Source organism: Podarcis pityusensis (assembly GCF_964106645.2).
Source record: "Podarcis pityusensis genome assembly, chromosome: 12".
NCBI lineage: Eukaryota > Metazoa > Chordata > Lepidosauria > Squamata > Lacertidae > Podarcis > Podarcis pityusensis.
Genome location: NC_138037.1, coordinates 27,190,868 through 27,202,249, shown reverse-complemented (window position 1 = coordinate 27,202,249; position 11,382 = coordinate 27,190,868). Strand labels below are relative to the sequence as shown.

The 11,382-nt window shown below is 40.3% G+C and overlaps 1 protein-coding gene across 3 annotated transcripts; it reads left to right on the top strand.

Annotated features, from left to right (window-relative positions):
* The first annotated feature begins 3,319 nt into the window (after nucleotides 1-3,319).
* LRRD1 (leucine rich repeats and death domain containing 1) lies at nucleotides 3,320-10,065 on the top strand. 3 transcript variants are annotated; one of them, XM_080975618.1, is made up of 6 exons: nucleotides 3,320-3,418; nucleotides 3,580-5,914; nucleotides 7,370-7,568; nucleotides 8,106-8,267; nucleotides 9,173-9,293; nucleotides 9,800-10,065. In XM_080975618.1, the coding sequence occupies exons 2-6, from the start codon at nucleotides 3,623-3,625 to the stop codon at nucleotides 9,978-9,980; spliced, it is 2,955 nt and encodes a 984-aa protein (XP_080831744.1). In that variant the 5' UTR covers nucleotides 3,320-3,418; nucleotides 3,580-3,622; the 3' UTR covers nucleotides 9,981-10,065. The 3 variants fall into 3 exon arrangements, 2 of the variants coding, with proteins under 2 accessions (XP_080831744.1, XP_080831743.1); XR_013978349.1 differs by lacking the exon at nucleotides 3,320-3,418 and adding an exon at nucleotides 8,541-8,637 and having other exon boundaries at nucleotides 3,437-5,914; nucleotides 9,800-9,938; XM_080975617.1 differs by lacking the exon at nucleotides 3,320-3,418 and having other exon boundaries at nucleotides 3,441-5,914.
* The last annotated feature ends 1,317 nt before the right edge of the window (nucleotides 10,066-11,382 follow it).

Genomic DNA, 11,382 nt, shown 5'->3' with positions numbered 1-11,382 from the left:
TTTTTTAATGGAAGTTTCATTGATCAGCTGCTTGTGATAATGCTCTTGCACTCAGATCTGGGGCATCTTGGTAGGCTACTGTAAGAATAGGATGCCGGACTAGGTTGTCCACTGGCTTGATGCAGCAGGGTTCTTATTTGACAGCTGTGAAGAGTAGGGGAGGGATAACAGAGGCCAACATGCTGAGTTGTGAGAATAGATCACAGCTTTATTGAATCGCCATCTTTCAGCAGTGCAACATAAGGCTTGGACACAGTAGTCCTAATGACCAGCCCATATGATGGATAGCACAGTTACTTGTGCTTCTGAAGAAAAGACTTCCATTAAGCCTTGCTAGAAAAAACCACAGGAAGGTGAATGACAAGACAGAGGATGAGGGGTTTCTGCACCTAGCCTTGGTGATGTGCCTATCACACATCTAGCAAAACTGGCTGTAGCTCAAAAATCCTGAGCTATACTGATGATTGGTGGTATGCTTACTCCTTCCAACCTTAAATTCCTGCCTGATGCTAATGCACCCCTGGGACTTGAGTAGCAAAGACGTTTGCCTAGCTCCACCAAACTAAAGGAAGTCACAGATGCTCCAGCGACTCATTCCAATAACATTAGGTCAAATTGCATTGGCCACAACCCTTGTGAGTTACAGTGTAGTTGCTGAGAACCACAGCCCAGAGAACGTGTATTCTCTAGTGGTTAGTTCATCAGCTGAGCCACAAGTTCTTCCATCAAGCCTTGCCACTCAAGTCTGACCCAATTTACCACCTGGGAATCATACACGATACCACTCAGATTTGTGTCTCTGCTATGAAAATTACAATACATAGATCAAGTGTCAATGGGTAACCAGGGTAGTGGTTATCCTTACAAGTGCCCATAGGTCCACTTTCCCATATCTTAGCTGTGTGAAAGCAATTTTGAGTGCGGCTCTCCCCTTGCACCCTTGAAGCACTTCCTGGCTGCTTTAACAGAATCCCAGAATCACGTTTACCTCCTAGTTTAACCCTTGGGGTCTGGGTAACAACATATACATTCAGGTAGGTAGCTGTGTTGGTCTGACGCAGTCAAAATAAAAAAATAAAAAAAACTTGTCTAGTAGCACCTCATAGACCAACTAAGTTTGTTCTGGTATAAGCTTTCATGTGCATGCACAATTCTTCAGATACACAGATCTGTGTATCTAAAGAAGTGTGCATGCACACAAAAGCTTACACCAGAACAAACTTAGTTGGTCTATGAGGTGCTACTAGACTATTATTATTATTATTATTATTATTATTATTATTATTATTATTTCAGCATCTACATTGTCAGACTAGGAAGGGAGAGGAGGATTTAAAAACATATCTCATTAAATGACTGGAATCAGACTAAAACATGGAATTAATCTCAATGTGCCACTGAATATATAGCCATACATTTTTGTATTATATTTGGGTTGGCTTGTCTGAAAATATATGGATATTTACAATATCTCTTGTGTATTCTAAAATGCATGTACTTACAAACAATTATCCTCTTATTTCTTAACTTCAAAAATGTTGAAAGACTTAACTTCAGCACACAATTATTCAAATGGGACTCGAGCAGCAAACGTAACAAGCAGCTAAATGTGAATGTGTGTATGGAAGCAGGCCTCCCTATTTATATCTCCAACTAAATGAGCTGTTACTCATTTTTGTTGTCCTGCATTCATTTGAGAACCAGGAAACTACAGTGCTACAGACTCTTTCTCTCTCTGTTTGTGTGTGTGTGTGTGTGTGTGTGTGTGTGTTTGTGTGTGTGTGTGAGAGAGAGAGAGAGAGAGAGAGAGAGAGAGAATGCGCGCCCTGGTAATGTTTAACTTTAGCTACTTGATTAGAATTTTCTTATTTATTCTCAAATAAATTTAATGGAATAATATCCTGGCTGAGTTCTTAAAATTCAACTGACAGCTATTTACTGCTTCCTAATTTAAGATATCTAATGCATGCAATATAGAAAGTATTATAAACTTGTGCTCCCTATATTTAGCATGCCTTGCTCTCTTCATATATGCAGTCAAACCATGAATCAGGATGATCTGGACATGCAAAACTTCAAATTTCTACCGAGCCATTAATTCATAGCAGCTTTTCATAAGACACTCTGTCTCCCTTCAGACATTTTCTTACTCACTTTGGTTAACTATTGTATAATGTAAGAGTGGCTGCGGGTGGCGCTGTGGTCTAAACCATTGTGCCTAGGGCTTGCTGATCGGAAGGTCAGCGGTTCGAATCCCCGCGACGGGGTGAGCTCCCATTGCTCGGTCCCTGCTCCTGCCAACCTAGCAGTTCGAAAGCACGTCAAAGTGCAAGTAGATAAATAGGTACCACTCCAGTGGGAAGGTAAACTGCATTTCCGTGCGCTGCTCTGGTTTTGCCAGAAGCTGCTTAGTCATGCTGGCCACATGACTCGGTAAAACTGTCTGCGGACAAACGTTGGCTCCCTAGGCCAGTAAAGAGAGATGAGCGCCACAACCCCAGAATCGTTCACAACTGGACTTAACTGTCAGGGGTCCTTTACCTTTAAGAGTGGCTGCAGAAGAAATGAAACCACAGCAGCCACAATTAAGGACTGCACCTGCACTGAGCTAATCCCAGTTATGGCAGTTTGTGTCTACACTGAACAACAGACCTTGCTGATTATCTCAGAAGCAGAACTTCACGTATTAAAAGCATGATTTCAGGGAAACTTTGAAATCTTAACCAAGGTTAGATCATAGTGGAGCTAACTGTGATTAAGCACAAGACTGGCCTACCTCACAAGGTTGTAAAACTGAAGAAGCCAAAAATGCTAAAGCATCCTGGAGACAATGTGATCCACATTTCTGTTGCACAAATAAGCATTTAGTTCCATTTCTCTTAACCGCCAGATGTTTTGGACAACAGCTCCCATCATCCCTGAGCATTGGCCAAGCTGGTAGCAGCTGATGAGACTGTAGCCCAAAATATATGGAGGCTGAGCATAAGGCTGAGCTAGTCTTTCAGAATACCTGGATTATTACTGTGCTGAAAGTCTACAACACCTACCAAGGTAATTTTAGTGGGCTAGCAAAGCAGAAGAAATATATGGAGCAGCAGTAGGGAGCCTGTAGCCCTCCAGAGATTGCTGGGTTGACTACAGCTTCCATCATTCCTGACAACTGGCCTTATTGGCTGCAGCTTATGGGAGTTGAAGTCCAACAACATCTGAGTGGCCCTTCTCCTTAGATCTGGCCAAATTGGTAATCCTCTCAATTATGCCCACAAGTGGCAAAACTGTATTGTAAATATCTGCCACACTTAAGCATAACTGAACTTGCTGAATTGCTTTTCAGTGTGAGGAGAGAAATGGGCCAATCAGGATTATGCTGGGACGGAACATCCACTTGAAACGCAGCGGCAGTTGGGAATTCTGAGAGGTGAGATAGGAAGGGAATGTTTTCTAACTCATTTGTTTCGCAAACATTGCCGCTTTATATGACAATTTCATCAATCCTGCTTGACCTCAATTGTTTAATATTTAAATTCACTGCACATTTTTCATGCTGTTGTCTGTTGTTTCTGTTTCCTTTTTCTATAGAAGACTGGAATGAGCACATACTTTCCAGAATAAATCTTCAATCATGTCTGGGGGGGAAGAAGAGCAGCCCCCCAATATAAGTCCAGAGGGAGCAAATGAAGAGGAGCAGCCCCCCAACACAAATCTAGAGGGAGAAAATGAGGGGGAGCAGCCCCCCAATATAAGTCCAGAGGGAGAAAATGAGGGGGAGCAGCCCCCCAATATAAGTCCAGAGGGAGAAAATGAGGGGGAGCAGCCCCCTAATATAAGTCCAGAGGCAGAAAATGTGGAGCAGTCGGCCAATTTAAGTCCAGAGGGAGAAAATGTGGAGCAGTCGGTCAATATAAGTCCAGAGGGAGTATTTGAAATCTCTCCGGTGATTTCTGAAAATGCCATAATGGAATTGTTAGAAAATCTTGATGCAACTGAAGATTTACCAAGTCCAGTTGATGGAAATCAGAGTGAATCTAGTCCTGATGACACTACACTTAAAAAACCATCCCCAGAAGCAGATTTGAAACCAGATGCATTACAATCAGGTATAATTTCGTCCACAAGCATTTCCGCTGACGAAAAGCCATGTGTATCCAAGGAGAGTCTCATTGAACAAATCATGGAAAGCTCTTTAGAGATTTCTGAAAAGGTTATTTCACGTTCCACAGAGAAACTGCAAATGCTTAAAAAGCTAGAGGGAATTTTGACGCCTGACACAATTAATGCTGAACTTCTTGCTTATCTGTATGCTGAAGGATTAAGTGAAATCCCTTCATCTTTTTTTGAAGGGCGAGCTAGGAGAAGTTTATTACAATCTTTTGAGAATGCTACGATACCTGAAATGGGATTAGCAGAGAGGCTGTCTGAAATGATTGATGACGGCACCGTTCAGCTAAATGCTAAAGGGCTGCTTGAAATTCCTTCAGGGCTTTTTGACATTCAAATGTTAAAGTATTTGCATTTAAACAATAATGAAATCAAAACCATACCAAGAGACATAAGATTGTTTACAAGCCTGGAAATATTATCCATAGAAAGAAATCACTTAACATCTTTACCTACTGAAATTTCCCTACTTCAAAGTCTTAGAACTTTAAATCTCAGTCATAACCAAATATCATACCTCCCTGATGGAATTTCGAAACTTTCAAGACTTAAGTGTCTTTTATTAAGATATAACAACATTGAAACGTTTCCTGCTGCTTTGGAAAAACTTGAAAAATTAGAAATTTTGGATCTTAGTGGAAATAAAGTAACTCTGCCAGACACCATGACTACCATGAAAAGTTTGCATATGCTGTACTTAAATTCCAATAAAATGTCTATATTCCCAAAGGCTCTCTGTTACCTTCCAAATCTATATAAACTCAGTATGTCAGATAATCAAATCCAGAGTTTACCAAAAGAAATTAAAGAACTCAAAAATTTGAAAGAACTTTCGCTAAATAACAACAAGCTTATATTTTTGCCTGTACAGCTCTTTCAACTGATAAATATAGAAAAACTGAGACTGGATGATAACCAGTTGGAAAGTCTATCTAATAAAGTGGAGAATTTACAAAAGCTTCGGGAACTCAGTCTTGCAAAAAATTTCTTCCAAAATATTACAGAAAATATTTGCAGGTGTACTAAACTGGAATATCTGAACCTAAGTGATAATCAGCTGAAAATCTTTCCTCCCAATCTGTACAAATTAAAATGTCTGAGAGAACTCTACATAAGCAGAAATAAACTGATCTTCTTAGACGAACAAATAGCATACTTTAAAGACCTTTCAGTTTTAGAAATATCAGGAAATGCTTTAATGTACATCCCTGTTGAAATAAAAGGCTGTACAGAACTTACTAGAATTGATTTGAGTTGCAACAAGCTGTCCTTGTTTCCAGTTGGACTGTGTGCACTAACTGCTCTTAAACACCTAAATATCAGCCAAAATTATATTTCAGAAATAACAACTGAAATTTCATTAATTAAAAACCTGCAGCATTTAAATTTTAGTAAGAATAAACTGCCCTCATTTTACATATACTTGTGCACTCTTACCAAATTAAGCTACTTAGACCTAAGTAACAATCAAATAAGTAGTGTTCCAATAAATGTTCAAAAAATGAGGTCTCTTCGGGTTCTGCTGTTACACCATAACAGATTCGTTTTGTTTCCCAGGGAGTTGTGTGTGCTAAATTGGCTTAAGGTACTTGATCTTTCAGAAAATAAGATACAGGTCATTCCTTCAGATATTAGTCAAATGCAAGAACTAAAAGACTTAAATCTGTCAAACAACCAGTTTGCATCATTTCCAAATGAAATATGTCAGCTTTCATCACTACAGAAATTAATATTGTGCCAAAAAAGTGGATTGAAGGTAAGATGGCATTTAAAATATAAGTTTGTGTTATATATAACTTTGTACTGTATACCAGTCCTTTGTAACAAAGTTTACACTCATCATGTGTTTTTCAGACTCATCACAGCCTGCATTCAAGCTGTGCACACTCAACCTACATTTGTCTTTGAGTAAACCCAGGTTTCAGATGTGTTTGTATTGCTTACATACTTGTAAAAAAATAAAAATCCTTGACTGGAGGCAACAAAGCTAAAGCGACAGAATGAATCCATGAGAAGTAATGCCTCTTTCAAGTCATTTTCAGGTCTCATAAAAGCTATCGCCTGTTGTTACCCTATGCAAAAGTAATTCAGGAAAACGTTTTTTGGGGGACATGGTTCCATGTTGGACCAAGGCAGAGCAACAAAGTCCTGAGGAGCTAAGGAAACTGGGGGCCAAGGAAATTAAATCTGTAGCAGGGATTAGCACCAGGGCTACTTCCCTTATTATTCAAACCATATTCCTGAAACCTTTAGTTTATGTTGCTGGTCTGGGTGGCTATTATACAGTTCCATCCTTTGACCAGAACTTAGTTTGCATATCTACCTCAGTGGTTAGAATGAGCAAGTTCAGTTTCACCAAGTTCACTGAATTAGTTTAAAATCGCTGAACTACCCCTGAAAATAGTTCCTGTAATTGCTTACTTTCAACAAGTTCCAGCTCATCTTCAGGTACATTATATTACATGTGTATTTTCCTCTTTAGACTTTGCAGGGCTTTAAGATTAAAGACCATAATTGTTGGGGAAATAAATTAAACAATTCACATTCCACTGTGTGTACATTGTGGTATTTTCTTAGTCTTCTCAAGTATATTTTATACTTCAGCAGAGCAGATCGTAACATTCTGAATGCTGGGTTTTTTTAAATGGTGATCGTTTTGATGAACTTGAATCAAACTGTGAATTGAACGCGAACTGAACTAATTCATTTTGTAAAGGGACAAATGAGAACTGGAATTACTTCCTCTTTGGACATGTTGAACTTGAACTAGTACTAGTTTCTTTTTTTAAATGAACTTTCCCAGCACTGATCTACCTGACACACTAGACATGCAGTGCCCACTGTGGGCTTGAGTTATAGGAACATAGGAAGCTGCATTATAACAACTCAGACTCTTGTTCCATCCAGCTCAGTAACATCCACACTAATAGACAGCATCTCTCCAGGATTTTAGGCAGCCCCTCCCAGCCCTACCTGGAAATGCTACATTGCATATCCTTGTGTTTTTATATTGTAAACTGCTCTCTGATCCTTGGATGAAGGGCGGTATAGAAATTTAATAAAATTAAAAATAAGTGCTAGGAGTGACCTTGGGACCTTTCTGCATACAAAGATGTGTTCTGCCACTGAGCTATGGCCCTTCCCCAATAATATAAACAGCCTCTCTGTATAAATGTGTGTTGCTTAACTCTTTTGTACTTTTTATCCCCAGTTAAAATCACTTTCAGAAGAACTATCAAAGCTGACCAGCCTAAAAGTACTTGATGTATCTCATAACGAATTACAAGAAATTCCAGAAGGCTTAGGGGAAATAAAAAGTTTGGTTACTTTAATAGCGAATAACAACTGGTTAAAAAAGCTTCCACTGAATTTTTCAACACTCCATAACTTACAATGCCTGAATCTCAAAGGTAAGGATTTAAATGTTTAATGTCATAAGAAAATTCAGGCATAAAATGCTATAGTCCCAGTTCCAATGTCAGCAGTACCTGCGCAAAAATAAGTTTCCACTCCCAGATCAGGTATAGTGAGTACACAAACGGCTTCCTCAACTGGAACACATGGCATCCAGCTGCATGTGTTATTCCATTCTCTATGTATCAACCTACATGCAGGAGTTGCAGGAGTACAACTGAAGGACTCTAGCATTCTGCTCCTGTTATGGTCTTCCAGGCCAGAGCAGATGAGAACAAAAATGAGAAGGAAAGTTATAAAATTATGACTTTCTTGAAGAGAAAACATGCACCTTGAAAACATGTTTTTTTTTGTGGTAGCTGTGCCTGAAGATTGTGTACATCCAAGATGTTGTCCTCCAGGTGCTTCCTAAAGAGACAACCCTTTTACATAAGTTGCTAATGGTACTATCTATAAAGTGGGACAGTTGCCTGTTTGTGTCCAGAAATGCTCCAGATTAACATAATGCAAACATTATCCATTTATTTTGCCAGAAAATAAAATGCTACATTTGCCTAGCGATCTGCACCTTCTTCTGGAACTGAAGGATATAAATTTTGATGAAAATACTCTGATTAGACCTCCGCTGGAAGTCTGTAAAGCCAAGCAACTGCTCCCCATAACACGCTACTTAGAAAGCGCTGATGAAAGAGATGGTAAGTTTAAAATAAGTTTCTCACAGCATCACTAGGGATCTTAGATCAGGGATGGGGAACCTGTGGCCCTCCAGATGTTGCTGAACTGCAGCTCCCACCAGCCTCAACCAGCATGGCCCACCTTAAGGTATTCTGATACCCTGAGCAAAATATAGAAAGACATGTCTGTCCAGGCCTCCTGAGATCCTGGAATTCTTAGACTTCACTGTCCATCCTTGTTCTGTGGCATGTCTGTTCTAACAGGGTCCAGATCACCTTCCATTCTATTCTCAGAAATGCACAAAACAGCCAGCTTCACTCTGCAGCTCTCAGTAAGTCCCTTCCCAAGGTGGTCCATCAGCTCATCTTGTCCACTGCCTATCCAGGTCACGTAAGTGAAATATAGCTTGTTGCCTGCCCTTTCCTTGCTTCTCCATACCATGAGGTCTCTATCTTTTCTTCACTCCCTCATATTCCAGAGCAGCAGAAGCAGGCGGTGGGTGCATGCAGGGAAGTTAAATGTCAAGCATTAACAAAAAAGATGGCCTCATCCAATTTCCCTACGCATCCACCTAAAGTTTTGTCTGTTACAGTTAATAAACCAGGGGTAGGTGTCTGTGGCCCTCCAGCTGTTTTGGAGTACAACTCCCATTAACCTTGATCATGCTGGTGGGAGTGCAGGGCTAATAGTTGGAATCCAGCAACCTCTAGAATGTTACAGGTTTCCCACCTATACAAACTGCTAGCTATCTCTACACATTTCCAGGTATGTTAAAAAACCCCAGCATTTTGGCTCTATCCTCCCTGCCCATCAAAGTATATAATTAACACTGCCACCAGTTGTTAGAAGAGTAAAGTTCCTTGGATTCGTGCATAACATCATATGAAACTGCTGTTCTGTAAAGTTTATGATCTGCTTGTTTTAGAAAAAATCTTGGAGAAAGTTCTGAAGACCATTGCTAGCAATATCGCATTTGAACATTTTGAATTTTTTTGTCAAAAACTCCAGCTTAACAGTATTGTAATCAAAACAATAGAAACTGACAGGTTAGTGATACGTAATTTTTTCTTTTCTTGGAACAGGTTCTGCTAATTTCATCCATCTGGTTTTTATGTTTTATGTTTTGTAGCTTAATTGATACACCTCCCCGTTTAAGGGAGCAATCCTAACCCCCAATTCATGCTCCTGGAAAGTGTTCGGTTTGGGTGGAAGACTGTAGCCACTAATGGTGCAGACTGCTTGGGAGTTAAGCATGCTGCTGCCCCCCTCTGGGGTTTTTTGGGTGAGGGCAGAGCACGGCCACACAAGGATTTTCTGGAACCTAATCTGGCCCACTGACAAGTGAGGGGTCCAGTTTGGTCCCCTCTGCTGTAGCCATCTTGAGCTGGCACAGCACACTCTCTGAAAACTCTTGACTGCCCACCTTTCACCCTGACCTGCAGGAGCCAGCAGGGTTGTGGATGCCACCATCATCCCCAAGGCCACGTGACCCAAAGTTAGGATTGCTGTGTGAAGGAGTTTAAGCATCTTCTCTGTATATTTTTTCTATTAGGACTCTTTTGTTGGAAGAAAAAGTTACTCAGGCATTGAACCACTGGAAAACTGCAAATCAAAACCTGTCTCCAGCAGCCATGACAGACCAGTTGATCAGAATACTAACTATGGCTGGCCTGTATTACCTGACCAACAAAGTGAAATCTTTAAAACTCTGTTCAAGACTGGTAAAGTTCTAAAGAGCAAATAATATTGGTATTTTCAGTTCTGTTGCTTGGGCACATAAGATAAGCTGAATAAAACTACCTTGTCAGGAGTCAGTAATTTACTGTGTTCAATGAATTGCTATTGCTGCTTTCAGTTAACTCTGATTCCAACCAGGCTTTTAAAATTAATTTTCCTCTCATGTTTTTTATTACTTACACACACACACGAAACAACACAAACAACAAATAATGGGTATCGGTCACCAAGTACAAAGCAAAACCCATTCATGACATGTATACAGCAGAAAATAATAGCAGCATGTTACGTTAAATAACCAGGCTAAAAAGATGTAGGAGTTACAAGAAGTCTAGGTTGCTCTGGGTGAAAGTTAATAAATAAACATAAACTGATCAGTACCGAAAGCATAACAGCGTTGTGCTGAAGGAAGGTGAGGACAGGTGACCCCACCTAGGCCCGAAGGCCCCCCCCTAAAGCAGGCTCAAAGCTTCTCAAAGCTTTTCAAAATCATTTTCTCAGCAGCTAAGCATCTGCTCATTTGCTCTGCTGTTGCAAGGCAAAATGTTATTCTTTTATCAGTACAAGAGAGTTTCAAAACGGCTAATGAATAGACTCTGTTAATGCCAAGAATACTCAGGCCTGAGAACTGACTTTTATCTCACTCTAGTTGCAACATCTTTGAACATGCTGAACGCACGGCTTGGCCACCTCCCTTGGCTTCTCACCCCCCCTTTCCCAAGACAGGAGCTTTCTGTTCATGCTCAGGAAACACATCATTGGGCAGGACTCCTGGAAAAGGAGGAGAAAGGGGAGGGAACTGGAAGGGGAATATATGCTCTGTGCAAATGACTGTGAACCCGTGCTTGTTTGTGACTTATCACACTTGCTCCTTCTACCAGTTCATGGATGGTAGAAATAAAGCTTTTTCTCCGAAACTATTCCTTGAGTGCCTGTTGACTCCCACTTCCCTTTCCCGGGTGCAATATTTTTCCCACCCGAGGGCAAAGCCTCATAAGGCTACATTTCAAGTTTGTCAAAGTAATGTATGTGAAACGCAAGCTTTATAAGTACATGAAGATCTTTTAAAATTACTGGGTAAGGTTATTTCTTTGCACCACAGGCTGTATCAGAAGAACATCTTTGCCACTGTGCCTCTGAACTGTTCCCATTATTTTCTCCCAAACATCCTAAGTCATGTCAGAGGAACTGACCTGGTTCTTTACTGCATAGAGTTTGACTCTTGCGTCTAGGAGCTCTATAGACCTTGATGCTAAAAGCTTTTTATTTTCCTGTATGCTGTGGCACTGTGCATGATAACAGAACAGAAACACGGTGGTCTGGAGAAGAAGAAAAACCACAGCCTGGTCTGCTTCTGTCTGCTTAACAGAGACTGGATATATAAAGAAATAATCAATA

What these genes read in the sequence shown, in the direction of transcription:
- LRRD1 (XM_080975618.1), top strand. Translation starts at nt 3,623, where the DNA reads ATGTCTGGGGGGGAAGAAGAGCAGCCCCCCAATATAAGTCCAGAGGGA. An exon ending in GCCAAAAAAGTGGATTGAAG is followed by an intron (nt 5,915 to 7,369) that starts GTAAGATGGCAT and finishes TTTTATCCCCAG; the next exon opens with TTAAAATCACTTTCAGAAGA. An exon ending in AAAACAATAGAAACTGACAG is followed by an intron (nt 9,294 to 9,799) that starts GTTAGTGATACG and finishes TTTTTCTATTAG; the next exon opens with GACTCTTTTGTTGGAAGAAA.